At 47.9% G+C, this 25,537-nt stretch overlaps 1 protein-coding gene across 2 annotated transcripts in view; it reads right to left on the minus strand.

Annotated features, from left to right (window-relative positions):
• Trappc9 (trafficking protein particle complex 9) overlaps positions 1 to 25,537 on the minus strand; it is a 464,527-nt gene that overhangs the window by 90,164 nt on the left and 348,826 nt on the right. For both annotated transcript variants that reach the window (XM_032916426.1, XM_032916420.1), the window contains 2 exons: positions 12,202 to 12,355; positions 4,709 to 4,799 (listed from right to left, as the gene is read on the minus strand). In XM_032916426.1, coding sequence (XP_032772317.1) covers positions 4,709 to 4,799; positions 12,202 to 12,355 — 245 coding nt within the window. The remainder of the gene's footprint in view (positions 1 to 4,708; positions 4,800 to 12,201; positions 12,356 to 25,537) is intronic.

Raw genomic sequence — 25,537 nt, forward strand, 5'->3', positions numbered from 1 at the left:
CACTAGGGACCCTACCTAAGACACTGATTAAATGCAGGGCACCTTTGGAGGGGGAGACACAGAAGGCTGGCTCCACAGCCACCTTTCAGGTGCTCTGCTCCCAAGGAGGCATGAGTTATGTCGGTATCCATGGGGTTCATGCTCATCCCTGGTAGACTGCTGCCTCATTTTCAGTAGCTTGACTGGGGATCCAGCTACCACTCTGCCTTTTTGTTGCTTCCAGAACACTTTATGCCAGCTCCCAGGCTAGCATACAACAGGATGTGATCAAACAATTTGAGGACCAACCTGGGTCTCCTATCCCTCGATAGAAAGATGTCTGCTAGGCAGGGGTGGGTTCCCAGCACACACAGAAACACCTACTATGGAGCAATGGCCAATAAGTTTTGGTTGAAGGACTAGATAAATCCATCAACCCATACAGCCCTGATCTGAATCTAACATGACCTGAGGGAGAACTGGCCCCTCTGAGTCCATTACTATTTGTCCAAAAGAATAGTAATGATGACCTTGGGGACCTGTGCAGGTCTTAAGAAATGCATGTGACAAAGAGCTGGGGCCCTGAACTATTCTCTGCAAATGTGAGGGAGTCACATGTTCTTAGAGGCAAGGCAGAGCAGTGTCCCTCAGGGAAGTCCCCAGGGTCTGCTGCTACCTAGACCGGCACTATCTATTCTTGCTCCTAGTTGCTGCCCTCAGGGTAGAGCTAAGAGCTCAGCACACATGTGTATCTGCATGAAGACTGCCTGAATACAGAGAACTGGAAATACCCACTTCACGATGCAATGCATCCCTGATCTGTATTCACTGCAGCCCCAGAGAGACAGCACAGAACAATCACTGCGGAACCTCAGAAGACACAGAGTTCTACAGAGAAAAGAATCAGTGGAGGGGGGAGGTAGTAGGTGGCACAGCAGTGGGACATTCCAATCAGTGTGGCAAACAGCTTAGCCCATTAGTCACCACCACTGGGTATCTATGGAAATGCCTAGAAGATGGTCTTCAGAGGAGACGGCCAGACAGCACACTGTTTTCTACAAGGGGCTGATGGGTCCATTCCTCCCCCTCCGCCTCCCCCTCCCTCTCCTCTTTCCTTCACAAAGGACCAGATTAGTCTGTATATGCAAACAGACACAGACACACACAGAGACAGAGAGACAGACAGAGAGACAGACACAGAGAGTGGGAGAGAGGGGAGGGAGGGAGAAAAAGGGACAGACAAAGAGACAGAGAAAGAGAGAGTGAGAGAGGGGGAGGGAGGGAAGGATAGAGGGAGAGACAGAGACAGAGACAGAGACAGAGACAGAGACAGAGACAGAGACAGAGACCAGGGCGGGGGATTGAAATGAGTTCCAAGGCACTAACAGACTAAGAAACAGCATCTTGGAAACAGCAGCTTCCTCCTGGATTCAGTGCCCTGTTGTGAGTCTGGCCCAGCCTGTGGCCTGGCTGTCCTGGAGTCTTACTTTGCTGCAGATCCTCTGCAGATAGAGCACTGCAGCTCAGGTCTATGGCTAGCACACACCAGGATGTGAGCAAACAGTGACATCTGCATCCCACCTCCCTTTCTCTACAGCGAAGATAGGAACAAGTCTGATGCTCGAGTGGCCTCTCTCCTCTGGGATGACAGTACTCCTTGCACAAAGAGGAGTTGGCCCCTTGGCATTGAAGATGAGGAAATTGAGGCACAGAGAACCTGACCAATAGCCCAATCCATGTATAATTCACCACTGGGGAAACAGCAGAGCCAGGATGAAAACCCATGTCTTCTGGCTCCATGGTGATACCATGTCTGCCTGTGCCTGACACTGTTGTCACCAGCATAGATAGATGTGGATGGCTTGGCTTTGCTCTCTGCCAAGACCCTCTAAAGCACCAGCAACTTTTGGAAATCCACATCAAACCTGTAGCCCTCCAAAACAGAAAAGGCTCAGGGTAAAAACTGGGGCACATAACATCTATTATGGAAAAAAAAATCCACAAAATAAAAAAAAAAAAACCAACATTTTGAGAGAGATCTCCATGTTCACCAAAGAACAAGTATTAAATTATCTTCTCTCCATTTGATGAATGGCTTGGCCTTTAACAATATGTGTAAGGCTTGTTTATAATGTGGGAACTGTTTATGTTTTTGTCAAGCTTGAAAAAGGATAAGAAGGTACAATAATGGCATAGTCATTTATATAAACAAAATTAAAACCCGGGAATCACAAAATGACTTGGAAATGTACAAAACTAAAATAGAGGTTGTTTGGGGATAGAAGAGGGCTCATTTCTCTTTACCTAACTTTTTTCTTTCTTCTTCTTTTTCTTTCTTTCTTTTTTTCTTTCTTTCTGTCTGTTTTTGTTTGCTTGTTTGGGTTTTTTGCATTCTAGTTTGAGAATAGATAACACTCACAATTAATACCATGAGAAAATCAAAACTTAGAGAAAAGGGGCTGTGTTAATTTGGATCTGCTCCTTCTCACAGTGGTTCAGAGCCAGGTGAGACGTACCAGAACCTGGCCAAGCCCTGTATAGTTCCCTCCTACAAAGGGAGATGCAGGTGTGCAAGGATACCGGAGCTCACCACACAGTCTTACCTCCTTGCCAAGTAGCCGAGATACACATTTGGAAACCCGTTACTTCAAAACCACAACTTGTTTCTTTTAAAGTAGACTGTGGGAATCTTTTCTAAGGACTCTCACTGCTCAGGTCTGGAACAGCCGGAGTGGTCTGACCCTAGGGAAGCCATGTGGAATCCTGAGGGTCTAAGTCATGAGAGCTGAGATCATCCCCAGGACTCTGGTTATAGGTCTGAGCTAGCTGACTCTACAAGTGAGATGCTCTGTGCAGATGACTGATATAGCAGGAGATAAATGGGTTGAAAGTGGGATGAAGACACTTCCCCATCATATGTCACTGGCAGCCTGGGAGACAAACACGAGGCAGTACACGACCAGCTGTGAGAAAGGTAGACAATGGTGGTTTTCTTCCGTCTTCCATCACACAGCCTGGCTTCTGGTAGTCTAAGACCACTTGAGTTTTCCAACATTGAAGATGCATCAACTCTGCCAATGGCTTGCTCTTCTAAGACCAGGAACATCATCCCTCTATGATTTCATCTGACTCCTCCCCCTCACAAACAACCCCTGCAGGCCTCAGCTGAGACACGTTTGAGTCTTAGCATAACTTCCAAAAGCCAGATACTGTTCTAGATAAATGTCAGTACTCATGTATCTGGCCACATGCTGGTAAGCATGTAACACATGCTCAAAATTGCCAACCCAGATTTTCTCAACTGGTAAGAAGAACAGAACTAGCCTATGATAGATTGAAGCACAAAGCAGATGAGGCTTGACGATCTCCCAAGAACCCTCCTGGGGTCCTGCCAGGGATGATCACAGTTCATAGCAGGCACTGAAGCAAGTCAAAGCTCTTTCCCTCGAGAGTTCCTCTAGAGTAACATAGATGTAGGAATGGAAGAATTATTTCAATTTCACTGGTTGACTTATGGAATCTAGCTTAAGCCTTAGTATGATGACAGAAACAGATTCTGAGAATGACTGCTGTGGTTACTAAACCCACCATTCAACCTCTCTTTCTAGCATGCCTCACACAGAAAGCATGGTTATGATACACCACTCAAGCCCACTGAGCTGCCCAGCAATTCAACGAAATAAAATTATATGGTCATATATACTAGTGAACAGGCTTTGGGGGCACAGTGACATACCCCAAGCATCACAATGATATGACAGCCACCTAATGAAACTGTCATTGGGTTTTCAAAGTATTGCTTCTCAGACAAAGCTTTAATAATGGCACTTTGACCCTCCTGCCAATTATGAAGAAAATGTCACATCCAAATGGCTAACCTCTTCCCTGAACCATGCACAGTGCCCAACACAGCACCCTCAATCTCTCCAAGAATGAGCATTGAAAGATGGTTGGTTGTTCTTGGTTGTTCACCAGTTGTGGGAAATGTGGCCCTCAAACCATGGCATGTTACCCCTACTAAGCAGGCCTTCTTCTGACTTCTGACTTCTAAGGACACTGAATGCCTGAAGAGTCTCCCATAGAATCTCTGGGAAGTGGGTGGTCCTACATAGACATTAGGAAGAGTTTAAGATGGGGGCAAAACAATTTACTGAATAGAGAGAAAGAAGAAAAAGATTGTACATGACTGCCATAGCTGTTCTCAATAGACAATCTGAACAAATCACTTGCAGATAGCAAGACAACCGTCACTGCAACCAAGACTCAGGTTATCTGTCCGCAAGCTACCTTTGAGTATGACTTAGAAAGACTTGAGAATGGATAGTGTCCAGGACTGTAGAGGAACACAAAGGCCCAGCAGCAGGCTGTTGAGTAACGGTAGCCTCTTGTGGGACGAGTACCAAGATGAGATAAGGAGTTCACCAAATACACCGTCTATACCCCAGAACAGGAGCTTGTAACGCTCAGCCCAGGAACATGAAGGAAGAGCAAGTTGGAAGCTATGCCCTTGTTTCCTTTACCCACTCCACATAGCTAAGGGCTACAAACATTTCCAAACTCAACTGCCATTTGAGAGGAGGGTATGGTGAGACCTACCTGAGTACTGAGCCGCCTGCCTGCAGAGGCAGCACAAAGTGAGGTGAACTCCTGTCTCTGTGATTTCCCAAGGTGGCCATTATGACGCCATGTTGCCCACCCACCCAGAAGCAAGAGGTGCCATGGTACTCACCCCACTGCAGAGGCGCCAGCTGCAGGTGTTCCAGGATGAGCTGGTTCAGGAGGCCCTCCACGCTCGCCTCACCACTGCGCTTCAGAGACGGATAAGCCTCAGTCAAGGAAAACATAGTTCCTGCTGAGGCCCAGGATAGGCAAAGATAGAGAAAACCCTAGACAGATACACCCCCAGATGGGAAGTCTTAAGTAGGTAGGTCATCCCTTTGCTCCAGAGGTAGCCTACCCAACGCTGAAGGCATCAACCGGAGAACGGGGAAAGTAGGGACAGAGAAGCCCAGCAGGCGTTTCTTCCTTTATCTCTAAATCCACTTGAGTAGGTGACTGTTCTAGAAGGAAGGAAGAGCTGCTGGGATAATCCTATCCCAACAATGGTTTTTGCTGGGGGGGAAATAAGGCAAATTTCAGGTTATTTTTTCCTTAATAAAATACACAGACTGCAGTTGAGTGTTTGGGACGTGTGTGCATTGCTGGACACACACTGGGTTCATGCTGGTTTCGTGTTTGCTGTTATACGTCTTGATGTAATTACATACATGGTTCACAGCAGATCTGCAAGCCTCTTGCCTCCCTTCTTACACAAAACCACAGTCACCAAGTAAGTACAAGCAAAAAGTAAATGGCAAGATTGAGTTCCTGACACTTGCTAATAGCTTAAAACAAAAGGATAGCCAACTTCCTACGTCCATCTGGCCAGTGCATTCTGTTTAACAAAAATGTCCCGTGTACCAAGTAGGACAAGCAGGCCATAGTGGCAGGGAGGCACTGGGAACAGAGGTGCCAGGAAAGGGCTTGACAGGCCCACCTGGTGAAGATGAAAAGAAATAAGCTGGCGCTCGGTGTGTGCCAACACGAGGACGGCGGTGTGGGGACATCTTGTAAGCAGGGAGTCACAGGGGCAGAGGCGGGGCCTGAGTGGGAAGGGGCAGGACCAGTAAGTGAAATGGGCTCATGCTCCTCGGTCTCAGGCCAGCGTGTCTCTGAGGCCAGCAGCCCTGCCAGGCATTTAGGGAAAGCAACACTTATCAGGGCTGCCCAGAAAGTGTGGATGAACCACAGCAAGGCCTTGCTCAGCATTGCCTGAGATAGTGCCAGTCCACCTCCATGGTGCCTAGGGACCACTGCCTACACCTAAGCATGACCAGTCAACTAGACTGCTTGAGCTCCCTAGTACAAGCACTGACTCTTCCTATGCTGCCCCTTACGTGTTCTCTCTTCTTCATTTGGTTCCTTCATCTTCTCCTTGGCCCCACCTCCTCTAGGAAATGCTTCTAAAGCCATCTCTGTCTAGAAGGTTCTCCTGTGTCCTCTTTCAAGACACACTACATATGGTAGCTTCATCACCAGCTTGTGAGCCCCCAGGGGGCCCACAACAGTGCCAGGCTCTAACAGCTGCTCTGTCAACAGTGAATGTGAGTCAGGGAGCAAGCACCCCGGGTAAGCAGCTCAGGGCCGCGCTTCACCCTGGGCAAAGTCCAGAGCCCTCTCCTGAGTTCAGTCCAGCTTTGAGTCTTTGAATTCTGCCTCTGCCTTTCATGAGTTTGAAAGAAAGAAAATTAACACCCTGAGTTGTCTCCATCATCTGCAGCCTGAGAACAAGCACACTTCCTGTTTCACAGGATCCTGAGGAGGACATAGTCCAAGGCCGCACTAGTAAACGTTCCTGCTGTCAGTAGGGTCCTGCTTCCCTCTCCTCTAGGGAGTCCCTTCCCTGCCTTGCAACAGTGAGTGAGCCACTGTTTGTGTCTCTACATCCTGAAGGATTCCCATCCTCCAGCACGGCCTAGCAAAGTTTCTTCCATACCTAATTCTTCCTTAAGGAGATGCTCCCACATGCTCTCTCTCCATCTCATTACCACCCAGGGCAGGCTTGCTGAGCTGCTGTTATTATTGGTGAGCACTTGACAATGCACTTTCAATCCTCTTGCTCAGTCCTGGGAGTGAGGACTCTCCTGTTAGTTCAACAAACTAACAGAGGGACAAGGCAGGCCACTAGGGATACTGAATGAAGATTGAAACCCAAGTCTTGGAGGTCACAGGTAGGCAAGAGACAGGGTCTTGCAAACAGAAAACACTGACCTCCAGCAATTCTGTACTGGCCACATGTTGGCCTCACTGAGCAAAAGCCAGGATGTAAACAAAAAAGTATGTATGCTATGCTCCTGTCTGGGTGGCTCACCGTGCCAAAAGGTAGCAACATCCACTCTCAGATGACTGAATACAAAGAATGCAGTTCCTCTACACAGTCAAATGCCATTTAGCCTTCAAAGAAAGGAAGCCTGACCCTTGAGGACAATCAAAGAGAAGCCAGGCACAAGAGGACAAACAGGGACCCGAGTAGAGTACAGACATACAAGTACAGGTATATAAATCAACACGCAGAAGTGAAGCCTGAATGTCAGGGATGGGGTTAAGGGATAAGGAGTTGAGGTTCTTGGTCTGGTTCCAAATGGAGAATGTGAGAAGCTCCCGAGATGCATGTGGAGGAGGCTGCGGCACTGAGCTGTAGGCTTCACCGTGGTTAAGATGGTAAATTAAAGATAAATAAAAACATGCTGACGGAAGGAAGGGACTCTGCAATTAAGAAAAGGAGCTGGGGAAGATGAGGGGCTGAAGCCAGGTGCAGAGACTGGGAACTTGCCCAGCGGAAGGGACATCTGAGCCAAGTCTCTGGAAGGAACCAGAGGGAAACTGGGAGTGGGAGGGGCCCAGAAGCAGAGGCATGAGCCCAAAAAGCAACGGAAGAGAGAACTTCCCTCCAGACAGCAAAAACTGAAGCTTCCCCTCTAGGAGAGTCCCGGAGACCACTTGGAAAGCTGTGCTGCTGGCTCCAAGGACACCAAGGTCACCAAGGTCACTGCACACAACTCAGTGGCTCTGCGGGGACATTGTTCTTCCCGAAGTGACCCACTGCTGAGTCAGTTTTCCCTAGTGATCCCAAGCTGCCCTAACCAGCAGTTTGGCTGAGGGTGCCACTACTATAGTGAGCCCCTTGTGCACTCCCCAGCAGTTACCCGTGTGGGATTTTCCAGCCATACAATGTGACTATAGAAGCCAGAAGCATCCCTGAGACCACTCACCTCCAAATCAGGCGTGGTGGTAGACTCATGTCCATAATGTCGGCACTTGGGGATCTAAGGCAGGAAGATCAAAAATTCCTCCATGCCTGCCCTGGCTACACAGCAAGACCCTGTCTCAAGAAAACCAAAACCAACCAACCAACCAACCAAATAAGTTAACAAAAAGCAAAACAAAGAGCTCTCCAGTTTCTTAGCACCTGACCAAATCCCTGCTGGGTGTGCTGTGTGGTTCGCTCTAAACAAGACAGGAGCTGACAGCGTGTGCAACAAGCTGGCAGAAAGAACATAGCTACCACTTTTGGGTTGGACTCATGGCTCATCAAGTCATACAGGGAGAAGTACTCAGAGACACTGCAATGCATGTTGATCTGATATTTTTCTTTTGTTTTGTTATTTAAGAGATGAACTTACTCTGCAGTCTAATCTTGCCAAAATTGACCTTAAAGTCACGGCAATCTTCCTGCTTCAGCCTTCCAAGTGCTGGGATGACAATGGAATTCACTATATATTTCCATTTCATATACTTAGAACAACAATAACCAACCCCCGTCCCTCCCCCCACCCCCAATCCTCAGGTCTGTGGAGGAAACAGAAAGGCTCTGGTGTAAGCGGGAGCCTTGCGCCAGCACACCATTTTACACACTCCTAGACACATGTGAATGCTTCACTGTACGCCTGGGACCCAGGAACCAAAGCCTCTGCTCCACTGCTGCCCACAGGCTGGGAACTATTAGAGCCTACAAACAGCTGGTACAGCATCCTGACCGGGCAAAGGCCAGCAGAGAGCTCTCCATGGTGCTGAAGTATGTCTGAGTTGCTAACACAAGCAATCCCCCATGCCTACTTACAAAGGCTTTCTCCAAACCCTGGGGTGTTAGACTTTCCTGCCAACCTTCCAGAACAAGAGTATGTTTCGTGAGACAGGTGGCCCTCTCCAGCAACACACAGCCATTCACAGACTATGGCAAGTTCAAGTGGATTTTATATCGGGCAAGGCAGTTACAGTCACTATGTTGGGACAGCCAGAGGAGAAAGGGTTAGTTTTCTGGAGTGTGGTAGACCCAGAAGCTGTCCCAGATCTCATACCTCTGGAAGATAGGTGGGGTGCTCACCAGGAAATTGAGGTGGAAAGTACTTCAGGCAGTGGGGAGTGAGAGCGAGGGCAGGAAGCAACACATTATCTGGACAGCACACATAAGTATGTATCATCCTTCCCTTGCTCCTAAGCACCATGACTCAGAGCATGGGCCCTATCTCGTGTACCAGCTCTGGGGTGACGAGCCACAGGTGCAAGGATGCAGCCCGGCCCTACTAGAACTCAAGGAAATTAGCGAATTGTCGTAGAGAGGAATTATACAAATGGAGAGACTCCTGCAAATGATAAGCAAGCCTCTGGCTTGACTTTCTAATTTACATGACTAATCTCCAAAAATCTATTCCATTTTTCTCATCTTGGTAAGTGCCCTGGCATCTTGGCAAAGCTCCCTGTGCCCAACTGGACAGAAAACATCCACAGTGGTCATGCTGTCCAGGGGTGGGGAGTCCAGAGAGATCTGCAACTGATTCACTACAGCAAGTCCTGCTTGGTTCTAGAGCTCTATGAAGAAGAGATGGAGAAATAAATGGAAGGCAGGCAGGTGTTCATGCTTGTCCAAGGCATGTGGCCACCTCACAGTTGCTCTGAGCAGTGTGGTTAGTGGGAAGGCCGTGGCCAAAGGGGAGGCCTGGACATGACTCCTAGATGGAGCTGAAAGTATAGCACTGAAGGCAGCCCAAGTCCCAACTGGCCATGGCTGGGCAAACTTAGAGCAGGCGAAACTTATGGGCCTTGTTTTTCTCATCAGCGGCCCAATGTAGAAAACTACATCAGAGAGTTGTTGCAAAACTCGTTTAGGGCTTCTGGCTAAGACTGAGTGCAGTATTTGTTCTCATCACTTTAACCTCTGGCATGGCCTCTAGCTGAGTGGGGTTTTGGAGCTACACACCAAGTTGGTATCATAGCACTTGCAGAACAGCACAGCCCTTTGATTAGGGGGAGGGGTGCTAAATAAATTAAACAATCTATGTAAATAAACCTGACCAAAAACTGGCATCAATTGAGTGCTACGATCCCACAGACTGTGTGAATGGTCAACACACATGCAGTGACACAAACACAGTGCTCATGTGCACACACACACAGGCCTGTCATGACGTCCATGGAATGTGCTGGTTGGTCAAACATAAGATCTCTATTAGCCACCTGTTTCTTTCTCTAGCAATTCTAAGGCACATACAGCCATATTCGGGTTGGGGGCGGGAGCAGCAGTCTGACCTGTGTTCATGCTACCTCATTCCTCTGCCTATCACAAGTCATACAGCAGAAGTGATTTGACTCCATCTGCCAAGCCTCTATGCTGTGCTGTGCTGTGCTGTGCTGTGCTGTGCTGTGCTGTGCTGTGCTGTGCTGTGCTGTGCTGTGGGCTGGGCTAGGCTGTGCTGTGCTGTGCTGTGGGCTGGGCTAGGCTGGGCTGTGCTGTGCTGTGGGCTGGGCTAGGCTGGGCTGTGCTACGCTGGGCTGGGCAAGATGAAAGACCCCTGAACCAAGTTATTACAAACAGCTCTGAGAGCTGAACTCCCTGGAGACAGATACCAAATGATTCCCTGCATTTCACTTATGATGATCAAGGAATCAACTACACTGATGACGGGAGTGGTTTGCATTAGAATTCGTTTAAATAAAACTAGTTCCCCAAGCATGAGTGACTATGAGGGGAAAACAATATAGCATACTGTGCCTTAAACGAGTCTTGTTTAGAGAGGTTTAGTTCTTGTTGTTAGCTTGGGTTGGTGTTTTAGATGAGAACACAGAGCTCCATTAAGAAGCATCCTGGAGAAGCCTATTAGACCAAGGAAGAGCCTGAACTGCTCAGTGGAGCAGCGTCATTCCGGCCTCAGTGTTAGGTGAGGCAGGGCCAGGCGCTTCTCCCTACAGGTAGACTGAGACCCAGCACAGCTCTAAGTGGGTTGTCTTGCCTGAGATTAATCAAGCCCAGGGCTCTGTGCCTAAAAGCCTTGCAGGGCTGTGAAACCTCCAATAAACCTGGCGACCCTGCCAGCTTGCAGAGGGTGTCTAGGTTGGCCAGAACAGATACTCTCAGTGGCATGCAGGTGAGGTGTGAGCTACCCCCAGCCACCGTGTCCAGAAGAGAATCCTCTAAGGTGAGAGACCCCACACATGATGGGAGACTTTCGACAAACGCAGGGCAGTGGGGACAGGGGAGGATGGCATGCGTGCTACAGGCTTGTCCCCTACCTGCTTCAGCCATAGATGGTCTCCATAGACTAGCTTGAAGGAGGTTGGTTTCGGTTCAGATTAACCTTGCTGCTATAAGTCACTTTGTTTGACAATCGTGGTACCCAGAGTGGGTAACAAAGCAGCAGCTTTCTGCTGGCTGCGTCACTGAAGCGAGAGCTCTGCCTCAAAGTTCTGTGTGACTGTACCTGTGTGCTGGGGATCGCAGTCTGACCTGGGGTCTGCATCTGAAAGTGCTCCTCACTCTGTCCCTAGGACTTAGCACAATCTCGGGCACATGCACAGCGTGATGATTAAATCTTCTGGAATGTTCTAGTCTAGATGCATACAGTCTGACCATACTCACAGCCACAGAATCTATGCATGAAGGGGATGAAGGGAGGACACCTACATTAGAATTTCCTTTTCCTGGCAGTCTGAATAAGCCACACTCTCCTGCTGTGGTACTTTGGGGGCATTTTCACCTCTGGTCCTTAGATAAACTCCCACCCACTGCTAACAGTCCCCTCAAATGTCTGAGGAACTAGGTGGGTGCTCTGTAGAGACTGCCAAGGCAACTGACACACAGATGCACTCGGGGTCCTTCCACCCACTCAGCTGACCTCTGACCACATGGCCACGTGGGCACAGGCATTTAATACCATTGTCCCGCTCCACAGCATACACAACAGAAAAGTCTGTCACCCCTTCTACAGTGTCTTTACGGCTTGCTAGACTGTACAAACTCCATGTTGGTGCCTAGATGACTGCATCTGAATTGCCCGCTGTCAGTCAGGATGGCTCAAGTCCTGCTCTGATAAGCAGCCATTAGTACCTGTCACTAGTATGAATACCAGCCCTCAAAAGAAACATGAGATCCAACGTCAGGAATACCACTGGCCCCGACAAGACCTTTAGCCACTCAGGATCAATACTTCATTAAGTAGGCCCTCTCAAGTGTGAAGAGGGTCAGAAAATGCCAGCCCCGTGGTCCATATCCTGCCATACCATTTGGAGCTGTCTGTAGTTGAAACTCAGTACTTATTAAGCCCCTCTTAGCTCCCTATGGGTGGTCGGAAGCCCTAGTCAGGATCAGGATGCGCCCTGGGCCTATGGGGAGGACTCTGAAAAGGATAGGATTCTCCAGCGGATGTCCAGCTTGCTGCTGATCTCCAGGCCTCGGGCCTCCTGCCTCTCTTCTTCCAGCTGTTTCAGATTTGCAAAGTGTCCCTTCTCACTGGGGGATTCTGGGACACTTTCAAAGTTGAACTTGTCCACTTGAATAGCCATTCTGAGAGAAGAGAGAAAACAGTGGAGAATTAATCAGTAGGGCAATTTCTTCCCGGAGCTACTGAAGAGTCAGCACATGCCAGCGTGAGATAGTCTGATGAACCATTATCGCTAGTTATTCCTAACAGATTCATTCCCAGAAAATGAAATGATGACTCCCAAGGCGGCCCTGACTGCAGAGCTGGCTCAACACACAGTTCTGAAGGAGCTACATCCACAGATTTAGACCTCTGAGATTCTTGAGTCAGCCCAGGTGAAGGTTTCCCTTCCATAATGGGATAAGGCATATACGGCGAAACACACTGTTCCTGGGGGCCTGCACTCTAAGCTCTCCCTGTCACAGCCATGCAGTGCAGTCAAGTAGGCTCAAGAGCCAGCCCTTATATCCTGTCCACAGTTGCCACAGCTCCCAGCTTCCCCCTGTAGCCTCCCAGCTATGGTCATTGGGGCCCCTCCCTTCAGCTCTCTGATCAAAGCCACCTGTCCTCAACACACCATTCGCATGGCGTACTGGTCCCATTGACCTTCTAAGCATTCCTAAGATTCAGGAGACTCTCTGCCTTAGTGTTTAGCTCTAGAATGTTCTAACAATGGCACGGCTGAGCCCTTCTCACCCCTGAAGCCACTCCCCAGCTCATCCCAGCCACGGGAGACTATTCTTTGCTCTCTCCTGCAGCATTCCGTTTATTTCTGGTCAGGCATTTATCATGAGCTTAAAGGTTTATCTCTGAGTTAGTTAATCGTATCTCAGTTCTACTGGAATTGAGCTCCACACAGGCAGAGATGCACTTGGTCTGGGTGACCAGGCTCCCCAGGCGTGGAATAACATCTAGGAGACAGCAGCGACTCAGTAAATAATCAGCAAGAAAGAGCAGATTAAAAGTCTCCCCAGGCACTGAAGGTCAACACTCTCTCTTCCTGATCCTCTGGCTGATCCTCTGACCCATGCTGCCATGGGGCAGCAGTTGGTTACCTGATGTCTAAAACTTCACATCTTGGTCTATCTAGGCATACAACAGGCACTCAATAAAGGTATGCTATGTGGATGTTAGAAGGGGGACAGGGAGAAAAGGGGCTTCTATTCAGGAGAACTCCTACGCTCTGGCTCCAACCCAAACAGGACTCAGAATGAATGAGCTAATGGGTAAAAGCGGATGTAGAAACTATTGCTATATTCCGTGTGGCCAAATCTGTCCGTAGAACCACCATCGCCTATGTTGGCTCCAGAAGAGGCTGCCAAAGGCTCAGGAAGTTCATGACCCTTGGCTCAGAGCTTGACCGGAAGACTGGTGGCCCAGGGGCCAGAGGCACCACTGGGTAACCAGTCCACACAGATAGCAAGAACACACCCTACAGTTAAAGATACTTTTGTGAGGTTTTTATCTAACTACTTAAGTAAGCACTTTATCATAAAATCTTGAGGGGGAAAAAAAGCACAAAAAGGGAAACTAAAGACTTAGGATGTGAAATCCTAAGAGCTATACATTAATTCCATAATATCTTCTGGAAGTATTTGTGATTTTGTGTGATTACAATTTTTTTCTACACATCTAGGTAAATCAGAGGAGTCACTGTATCCACAACACATGCATGGGACTGGAAGTCTACTGCATTCTCTTAACAGACAATTAAAATTAGTCCATATAGCCTGGTGTGCTTCAGGTCTGAAATCCCAGCTCTCAGAGCAGGGTGACTGTGACTTCAAGGCTAGCTTGGGATGCAGGGCAGGTTCAAGGACAGCCCATGCTATGTAGTGAAACTATCTTTTTACAAAGAAATTGAGGGGGGGACTGGTGGTGGTGGTGGTATCTTTCACCAGGTAAAATAGTTTTTAAAAGAAATTTAAAACATTCACTACAACAGTATGACACCCTGAGTCTGAGTCCTCCAGCCCATGTTGGAAGGAGAGAATGACTCCCCGAAGTGGTCCCCACCTCCATAGGGGGTGGGGGGCATATGCACCTGGACCTACATATTCATCATACAGACACAGAGCAAGCCAGCAAACAAATGTGTGTCTCTCATTGGCACAGCATTTTCCTCACATGTACAAAGTCTTGGTTTTGGTCCCTAGTACCATTTTTTAAATGTTTGCAAAATTTGGTCTTAATACTCCTTATTTTTTAAACTCTCAGATATTTCCCATTTTTAAAGAAAAGTACTAATTTAAAGGTGCCCCCCCACCTCTGTATTATTACTTCATCTGCACAAAAAAAAAAAAAAAACCCGATAACTTTGAGAAGTGTTAAGCTTAAGTCAACTCCATATGCCCTGAAGGCCCAGCCAGACAGTGTTCCCTGAGAAGTCCCTGCCTGTCTGTTGGCTTCCAGGATGCAGTGGGGTCTATACCGGACCCTTATTACCAACACAGAATACTCCCTACGACACTGGTAAGCACTTGTCTAAAATTCACACACATCTACTGGGTATTAAGGGGAAAACATACTCATGTCTCCCATGACCCATAGCTGATGCTGCTCCCACAAAGTCCCCTGAGAAGTGTGAGGACAGAAAGTAGGGGCATCCCTGTCTAGAGAAGCATAAGCCCCTCCCTCATATTCCCACATGCCTGAGTACCAAGGAAGCAGCTTCCTATTGGGACAGGGTCACTGGCTTGTAGGACAACAGGGTCCCAAATAAACGAAGAGCAGAGCAACATGGTGCATGGCCTTGTTCCCCATAGTCTCGGAGGTGCAGCAGAGAGAGGAAGGAACACACACAGGTAAACAGGAGTTCAACTATCTGAAGGGATACCACAGATCTGGGGCTGTTTCTCATGGATGGAGAGCTGTGTGGAGGGAAAGAGGGACCTGGGAGGTCACACAGTCTGGATGACAGCTCATTTTACATAGAACCTGGGTCACCTGCGGCAGCCACACAATTGTTTTCGCATCCCACACGCAGGATCTGGGAGCATTTGCCTGGCTTACTTTGTGTAATTGGTGCTCAAAAATATTATAGCTGTTATGGGGTAAGGAGAATGTTTTGAAAGGGACTGTGATGGTGACTGCATAGTTCTCTGAATGTGTTGGAATGCTGTACACTTCAAGTGGATGGACAGTTTGCTGTGTCAACGGAACTTTTAGAAAAGATTATGGTTATTACAGGAATTTATGCTGAAGATCAAAATGGGCTATCTAAAGATGTTTTGTGTGGTATGAAATGCCACACAAATGCTAGTGGGCTTATTTATTACTGCCCCTCAGTGTCCTAGGCTGCTGAAGGTATCATTCTACTGAAGTTCATGTCAGGTGTCTTGCCCACTGCAATCTCCCTTCTCTCAGGCAATGCTGTTTTCTAATTGGCACTAGCAGAACCCTATACAAAGCAGATACTGGACAAAGACACCTCAAGGAGCAGCTGGCCACACAGTCACAACTGCTGTGAACCCCGGGCCTAGCATGGTGGATGCTGTCTCCACCAGCGCCAGAAACCTCCTCAACCCTCAGATCTGCTGCTTCTAAACAGAGATTGGTGGCTTTCTCCAGCCTGCTTAAGGATTCTACAGACATTGTTACTGAGATTAAAATGTCTATAGAACTCATGGCAGATTTCCTGTTAATCCCAGTAAGTGGGAAAATGCCTGGGTCTAGCTGAAAGTCACTGTGCGTTGGACAGGTCACTCACTGGTCTCCGAGCTTTGTCCTGGTCTACACAAGCTTCCTGCAGAGTCATTTTGCCTAAGTGAGGCCAGGCCAGGGTATGTTTAGCTCAACAGAGGTGTCCCTTCAAGCTTCTTTTTCACTATAGGAAACCAGCTGCTTGGAAGGTTCTCTGCCTTGTATGGCTAAGGGGACCTAAGGGCTGCTTAGCCTTCTCACTGAGCCTGGGTAGAAAGCATTTTTCTCACTAGGCTGGGGGAAAAAACACCCCCCAGAGGAGGCCAGAGGACCACCGCCATGTGCATGGCAGGATCCAGGTAAGTTCCTGCTTCTTCCCCCCATCCCAGGGGACATCAGATACTGTCTAGACACTAAACCTAAGACTATATCTGTTTTCATGGCAAGAAGGCAACCAACCTTCTTTGAGCCTCGTGCTGATGCCAAGAGGGAAGAAAGTAGCTGGAATCCATTTAGCTCACATCAGGCAGGGAGGACCAGGACACACAGAGCACTGGTAGCTTATTCCCTAGCATGGCAGTGAAGAAAGAAGGCAAGCATGCTCCATGAAAGGGTCTGAGCTCTGGCTTTAAGGACATGTGTTTCCCTCACCATGCTAATCAGAAGCCAAAGAAGCCAGCTGGTGGGATGGCTCAGCAGACAAAGGCACATGCCACCAAGCCTGAGCATCTGAGTTCAATCTTTGGGACTACCTGGTAGAAGGGCAGAACGAACTCCTTCAATCTGACCCAGGATTCCACATGCATGAATGTCTTGGTATTTGTGTATCTGCATCATCATACATATGTGTACATGTAAAACATATACAAATGCACGTACTCGTGCATGCATAATAAGTAAATGTAAAAAACATAAGCCAGGGGACCAACAGGATCAAAATCTCAAGTGTTTCACACACCTCAGAACAGCTACCAATGCTAAATCCACCACACTATATCCTGGGGTCCTGCCATGTACCAATCCAGAAGGTAAATGAAAGCAGAATAAGGATGGAAGGACCCTCCATGAAAATGAAAAATAAAATCCTTAGTATGAAAGTCCCCTGTGGGCAGCGCTGAACCTACCAAGCTTGCCAAGCTGCATCACTGCTCCTGTACAGGTATCTTTCAGTATTAGGATGCAAATTCTCCTGCATGCTGCCACTTAAGTATAGCTCCTAACAAATTGGCAAAAAAGAAGCAAAAGCGTAGGCCTGGATAAGAGAACAACTACCAGATACTCACTGCCTGTGTGCATGTACCCCCATACCATCCCCATCCCCAACATAATGGGGTCCCACTACCCTTTCATTTCATTCTCAAGGCCACCTCACCATCATGGATTATATCAATGAAAGAGGAAACTAAGCCTAAGATATGTGTGGCCATGGGAGCAGTAGTATAAGGGGGGATCGGGAGAGGTCTGAAGAGGCAGGCATACTTCTATGTCCAGTGGGGCAAAGTGTCCCTGTGACACTAGGTTGTGCCCCTACTGAGCATCACAGGGGCCTAGCCAAGGTCCACTTGGTCCCTAGCATTGAGCCTAGATGTGTACAAGAAATCATGGGTTACCTCTGCCATGACTGTTGTGAGCCAGAAAAATATCCTGGTTGCTATGAGTCTTAAATGACCTACATATATATCAAAATGGGACGGCCAGGCTTCATGGAGACTGTGTCTCTTCATTATTGCCATTGCTTAGTAGAACAACTTTTGGAAGGTCTGGCTATGCCCTGATGCTCCAGCACATGTTCTCACCTTCCCAAAAAAATCTAAACACAGGCCCAAGCCTGCTTTTCCCCAGAACCTCTTCCTTTCCACCTGCCCATGCCTCATCCCCCACAGTGAGCTGGAAGCCTAATGGGTGCACCTGCCCCTGCTGCACCTCACCTTTGTGGGCCTGTTCCATCCACTTCCCTCTTCCCCACACCCGGCAGACCCTCCCCTGTGGTCTTCATGAAGGCATCCTCATAGGAACTCTGAGCCTGGCCTCCCCTTTGCCATCATTCTTTACACAGCAGCTACTAATTGCCCTTCAGCAGGACTTGGGTCTCATACGTGATTTGCTGGCCTAGGTCAGGGTCAGGGTGTGATGGAGTGAGAGATATGGGCACAGACTCCAAAGGCCTGAGTGCAGAGAGGTAAGGAGTAGGGCAGAGCCTTGGCAAAGATCAATCTGGAGTGCTTGCCGAGGCCTAATTTCCACCAAAATATCCTAAGCCTTGAGATTCTCGGAGGGCTCCACAAATTGGAAAGTGCCTAATTAGCATGTGTATAAGATAGCATTCTCATTACCATCAACAAATAGCATAAATACCAAATATATTTATAGGCTATGGATATGTAGGGAGGCAATACGGATTTAGAAAATCAAACTTTAAATACATTTCCAGAAAGTCAAAATTCATTTTGAGAGGCACAGTGCAAGGGAAGAATTAGAATGAAAAGACACAGTGAGAGGGGACGCCATTACTGCAGAGATACGCAGGCTCTTTCTATGGACCAGGCACCATTAGCTCTTGTGGCACGTTCACCACTCAGCCCAGCAGACAGAAACTAAATGCTCGCCACTCTTTTTCAGCTCTCTGAGCCCCTGGGTGGCAGGCACTGCTGTACCCCCACTTTACTGCAAAGGGAGCTAGGGCTCCTGAGGAGCAGGTAGCTGTTGAGAAACATGGTGGATGGATAAGTGAAGCGTCCTGCAGCGATGGCTGTATACCATGTGCAGGTAGGGGAGGAAGGGTTGGAACTGGAGAATGGTAGGCCCAGCACACGCTGAATGGAGTCCTGAGCTGGACAGTGGTATACAGCAAGGAGCAATAGCAGGCAGGGGCCACAGTGAAGCCTCACAGCATTAGAAGTGAGTACCACACAACGTCTATAGCTGTGGCCAAAGAAAAGTCTAAATAGGACTGAATTCTCTTGGAATTTGAGGGATGCGGTCAGCTCTGGAGCAAACTTATAAGAGAAACAGGAAGAGGCAAGTGGTTGTGGCTTTGATCCTTGATGTGGGAAGCACTGACCTCAAGGTATGGATGGAGAGAAGTGCAGTCTGTCCTCGGTGCCTACATTGGTGCTGGTGATGACAAAGGTAAGATACTCTAGGGAAGCCCTTGAGAACACTGGAGTCACAATGACATCTGGTCCACTCTCCCGAGTTTAGACTCCAAAGTCGCTGTCTGGGTACTCTGGACCTCTACGGCATCTCTGGACACCAACTCCTGTCACTTGCACCTGCTGGCATCCCCACACCTCCATCACACCCCAACCCTGATCCTGGTATGTGGTGCCTCAGGCCCACCTTCTTCACTTGCCTAGCATCTGGATACTTTCTTCTCACTGGGCTTCCATTGGCTCTCATGAAGCAAATGAGAGTGGGCAGTGCTGTGTGGGTAAGAGCACAATTTGGTCACTGGACGCCACCCTCCCAGACCACTGGTGCTGAGGGACATCCACTGAGCACCTTCTATCTGACTGGCCTGATCCTTCCCAGCCAAACCCAGTGAACTTCAACAGAAACTTCTCCTACCTAGAAAGCCAGGACCTGAGCTGGGGTCCATGCAGGCTCTGTGGTGTATACATGGGAAAAAGCAGTTGAGAAAGGTTCTAATTTTGTGTGTAAATCTGCACAGACCTCAGGCTATAACCTGAGTAGGCAGACTTAACCCAACATCGGTGCTGATGTGAGAACTGGAATTGACTCCCAGACCAAGTTCTGGACTTTCCTCTGAGTTACGCAGTGTGGGTGGGCGAGGCCAGGAGAAATAGACTGAGATCTAGCCCCATATCCCAACACTATAGCAGAGCTCAAGACAGGGAGAGTCCACAACAGAACAGGAATAGTAGCAGAGACAGTACACGCAGTGAAGATACACACAGGTGTGGGGACAGAAAACAAAAGGGGTGGGGCCTCAGCCAAACTTCACTCTATCTTCAAAAGCAAGCTGGGGACAAAGAAGCCTATATCTGACTATATAAAGGCTGCTTAAAACTCAGTGAGTACTGAAACCAGTTTAAAAGAAGATAGGCGAGATTCTTTTTTCATGAAAGAATGGAAAGCTATGGCTAGTAAGGACAAGAGAAGATGCTGGGGTCCAGCCAGTCATCGAAATCATACATTTTACAAGTTCTAGTCATGGTTCTTGTGGGGACCATTGTCCACCCCCATGGTATAATTTCCATATGTATGTATGTATGCATATATGTTATATATGCACATGTGCATATGTATGTTATGTATATGTGTATGTACATATGTTTGTATGTGTGTATGTACAGATATGTTATGCATATATAAATATATACACTTATATATGTTGTACATAATTTTAGGAAAATATAAAATAATATAATTTCTTGAGGTTATCAAACAACCTTGGCGTTATCTGTCCCTTGTCACTACTCATTCTGTACTGATCTCCCTACACTCTCCCCACTCAGAGCCCACTCCCCACTATTTCATTTCCCATTTCATATTGCCTGTATCCTGTTAGTCCCTTCTCAAGGTCTGTCCCCATCATGGTCCCCATATACTTTCCTGGTTTCTGTGGTTACTCCATGTTGTGTAGTCGTACTGGAGGATTTGAAGCTAGAAGCCACTTGTCTTTCTGAGTGTGAGTTATCTCACTCAATATAATTTTTCTAGTACCATCCATTTGCCTGCAAACTTTGTGGTTTCGCTTTTTATAGAAAATATGTGTGCACACTCACATATACACGTATGTATATATGTATCTATATATGCATGTATATGATTCTCTTAAAACTGTTAACTAGTAACAGTCCTTTCAACATGTATCACGTCGAAAAATGTGGCATCTTTAATTTTTGCACTGAAGGACCGAGAGGAGGGAACACACAGAGCTCAACACATCACAGTGAAACATAAAATGTAATACTTTATTTAAAGGAAGAGTCTTTCAGTAGCAGGAAAATACAGCTATCCTCAGGAACAGTAGTGGTCTCAGATTTGGGGATGGCAAAACTTAATCTTTCCTTGGCCTCAGGCAGCTAGGATCTCTCCTGACAAGAGTCCTTAGGCTGCTGCCTTTTTTCCTGACCTTCAGGCTCCACTACCTTTAGAACAACTAACACATGCCTCTTGTCTGAAGCTAAGCTTCTGTACAGACCGTCCAGTTCTAGGGACCTCGCTACGAGCATCCATCATGGAGGGCTTTAAGGATACTGCTGGATACTGTTGTCAATCAAGGCTGCACAGTCTCCCAGGGTGCTCAAGGAAAGCCACGGCTGAGCAGGCAGAGCACAGCAGAACTCCCAGGATTTGTCCTCCCTACCTTCCTACATGGCCCATTCTGATGTTGACTCTTCGGTTTCCTCCAGAGTCTAAAGCATGGCCTATTCATCTGTAAGGAGGCGTAGCTCTCCCACTATGGCTTAGGGCCCCTCTAGTTCCACTGCATACTGGAAAACCTGCAAAGCTACCAAGTAAAAGTCTGCTGCTGGGGACGGACCAGTAGTCACTTCCCTAAACTTCTCTAGAAGGCACATGCCAAAGGTTCTCAGCATCATAAGTGCTGGCCAGCACTCCTAGCTATCACTCCTGGGACCTCTCAGAGGAATAGATGAGTTGACAATTGGGAAGAGCTGCTTGAGCCCTTGTGCATGCATGTCCCTCTCCATTTTGACAGCAGCAAAGGGACAGGCCTATGTAGTGGTGGGGCTGGAGCCGCAGCCAACCCACAGCTGACATGGACTGTGAACAAAAGCAAGCAGAGCTAAATGTATAGGAAGTGATTCTGCAGACTGTGGTGTAAGTAGAAGAGATGGTTGGTTCAGGAGTACATGAGAAGACAAGGGAGTTAGTGACTAGATCAAAGGCTTGGAAATGAACTTCTGCCTTTGCATTCACCAGGCACATGGAAAAGCAACCTTCAAGGGAGCTGGCTGTGCCTCTCACACTCTCTTTTCTCTCACCAAGACATTAAAAAGACAAAAGGTGCTGGTGAAGGATTAATATGCAAAGATAATCTTGACCTTGCAAATACAAAACACCAGAAGCCCCCACTCTTGCCCTTCTACCTGCCAGGCTGTCCAACAGACATCAAAAGGAGCTTCCAGATCATTCCTAATTCTTTATACCCAGAGGCCCTGAGGTTGGGGACTCATTCAACATTGCCAGGCTGTTTTCCAATATAACAATGAGAAAATTAGTAAGAAAGTACTTCTGTGTAACAGGTGCCAACTTCACTGGTCTTGAATTTGCCTCTAAACCCTACAGCCACCTTAGGAGAGAGCACTGACACCCCAATTCTATACAGGAGAATGGGATGGGGAGATACCAGCAGTGTTCAGGCAGAGCTTGACCAACGGGTTCACAACATATCCTAGGATGGATGGTGTTCCTTCCACAAGGCCTGTACACATGAGACACCTGCCTACTGGGCACATTTTATTATAGCCACATGGAATCTTGAAGGCCACCTAGCCCAGTTCCCTCTTTGAACAACTTAAATGTACCCTCCAAAGTTGGCCAGAACTCAGGTCTGAGCCCAGGGTCTCTTGGTCTAGAAAGTGCTTTCTCTTGGTGCTTCACAGGGACTCCAGTCTGAGACAGGCCAGACCACAACACTGTGTCCGTATAATCGCAGCAGACCCAGGCAACGAAAAGAACATGGTGACTGGTCATTTTTTCAGCCCATCATGATGAAAGTGAGACTCTGTCCTATCTTACCACAATGTCATTAAGCACTACAAGTTCTGTGCTGCAGAAGAGGGAGAGAGAGAGAGACATGACTGCCTCGGTGAGGGATTAAACCCATATCACCCTGAAAATATATGACTCTGGTGGATTACATTCCGGCAGTTCACAATGGCCTGTCAGAGGAACCATGGTGAAATAAAGAGTAAAAATTGTCCAGAGTTGTTTTGCCGTGATCCAAATTAGAAAATGCTACTCAGGATGATTTATGCAGAAGGTTTTCCCTTCTTCTCGGAGAATCTGTCAAGTGTTGCAGCAGCACGAGAGCAACAACACAATTCAAACTGGGGGGGAAAGGCCAAAGAGTACAGAAACATGGCGAGGTCCATGAGGCTTTCAAGTCAGAAGTACAGCCCTTAGAAGACCTGCTCATGGAGAACGTGGTTCTGAAGACCCCTGGGCTGGCCCAGGAGTCATGGGACTGTGATACGGAGAACCTCTCACACCACCACACCTCACTCAGCATAGCTACCATGGGACAGGACGCCCCAGGCACATGGCTTTGGCCAAGCAGAAGGGCATTAGCTATGTTGGATGGCATTGGACCATTGTGTGTTTGAGTACTTTTTCTCTACTATGCAACAAGGACAAGGCAGGACTAGCCAGACTGATTCTTGGGACGGAAAGGGTATGTAAGGAAAGTTCCCAAGCCTCCGTCAACCTCTTGTTATGTGTAATGTGCAATGACATCGATTTCTGCTTTACTTCATTGACATTTAGGGTCAGCCTGTTGTCTAGCTTAAACTAGCAAAAACTATGAGGTGTTTCTTCCTGGAACTCCCTATACCTTCTCTCCAGTATATAAGGGCTTACTCCTTAGGACTTAGTACAAAGCTACACCTTCCAGAAGCATCTCTCACTTCTGACCCATGACCCATCTTTCTCCGGTTATGACCCTCTAGTCCCTCAGCTCCCCATCCATGCATGTCCCTAGGTCTTCTGTGCTGATGTCTGAAAATGGTTCTTCCTGACCAGTCTGAGTCCGTCCTGTTGTCAGGTAATTCCCTGGATACACATCTAGGAAGAGGTGCTCTGGGTTGTACCAGGCCCTGGGCCTACCTTACCCATTTGTTCTGACTCAGGAAAGTCTGCAACCAAAATCCTTTCAGAACTAAGGATTCAAAACTATGAATCCTTTCATAGTTTTCAGAACTATGGCCTAGTGAGACACAGATATGTAAAACTATAAGGAAGCCATGTGATAGTTGTCCTGAGAACCACCCTTCTGAGTGAGAGTGTGTCTTTCCTGCGGAAAAGGCTGCTGGCTTCCCATGAATCTGTGCACCACATGGTCTGAACAAAAGCAGAGCTGCCGGGCCCACACCTTGTATTCTGGGTCAGAGCAGGACCATGCTAGTGGACTCATAGAGATAATGGGGCCAGACCTCGGCCCCCAAAGACGATGTCCCATTCACCTCCAGTCATGGCTTCTCCCAGATGGCCCACAGCATAGTTGGAGTCTTCCTCCCTAGGATCAACGCTGACTTCATCTCAAACATGGTCTCTGGTGTTTCTGTTTGCCGATCTTAACCACTGATCCCTTGCTTTGTCTTCTATTCCTCCTGCAACATATCTTGGGGATCAGGTTATACACCCCTGAGATCTAACTGGTGTCCACGGTTGGTTTAGGACTGATAAAAAATGCAGTTCCACCTCCCTCTGTCATGTGAGTCTATGTAAACTGCATAATCCACCTGAACTCTGGCTTACTCGCAGCCTCTGTCAGTGATGTTGCACATGGAGAAAGAGGGGGGATGGAACAGAGAAGACATTTGCCCCGGCCTGCTCATAGTTAAGAAGTACTGTAACGGTTTTTGTAAATGTACCTGATCTTATCACAATGGCTTCCTAGCCACATTTTCCCAACCTTAGCTGGTAATAAATTCTAGAAACCTACATGAGAAGTTATGCTGAGCAGAAACCACTTCTGAAAACTATCCCAAAATCCAAAATGGATTAAGCTGTGTCGTTGCCTGCAATGACTCATTCAATAAGATGTACGCATACCAACAGCCGCTATTTTAGGTAAATTCAACTCAATCCCTTGCCTTCAAGTTCACTGAGTTGGGGGAGAAAGAAGAAAGGGAAGGAAAAGAAGAGAGAATGGAGGAGAGGGAAGCAGAGGGAACCAAGCAAATGCAAGGAGCGTGTGCAGGCGAGCAAGTGCTTACAATGAACAATGGTGGCAATCAGGAGAAACAGTCTGTGCCAACTCATGCCAATTTTCACAGACAATGTCAACCTAGACCCCCTGATGCCACTCTCGAGTCTCTCTTGGTCTTGTGATGCTGACTGGTCTCTAGCACTCTGAGCAGTACTCACAGCCTTAAGTCCTTCACTTAACAATCAGCCCAAGTCTGAGTCATCATTTTAACATTTCTCTTTAATTCTCCACCCACAGGAAGCTGCCTTCTACCGACTGAGTTAATCCATGACAGGACAAATGGTCAGGTCCATCTTGTAGCCCAGAGAAGTGGCTGGCAACAGACACTCTGGGCCAGCTCCATGGGCCTTTGGAGCTAGACCTTTAAGGGTCAGCGTTCACCTAGACTGGGATGCTTCCCTCTCTCTCTAGGTATAGCATGGCAGCTGGAGTGTGACCTGAGCCATGGCTCTGAGGCTCACCTTCCCCATCTAAGCATAGGGAGAGCACAGTTCTGAGGCGGAAGGGTGAACAAGCAGAGGGCATCCCTGAAAAACCATATGAGCTTTGTAGGGGCAGAGAAGACAGCATGAAGGCAACAGAGAGACGTCAGAGGCCATCTCCCACAGTCTTCTATCCCAGAAGCCTGGGAGGAGAATTCTAGCACTCCAGCTGCTGGGAGGGATGGAGGATGGAAAGGCACATGCCTTGTGCTGTCTCTATA

The sequence above is a fragment of the Rattus rattus genome, chromosome 1 (assembly GCF_011064425.1).
Source record: "Rattus rattus isolate New Zealand chromosome 1, Rrattus_CSIRO_v1, whole genome shotgun sequence".
Classification (NCBI taxonomy): domain Eukaryota; kingdom Metazoa; phylum Chordata; class Mammalia; order Rodentia; family Muridae; genus Rattus; species Rattus rattus.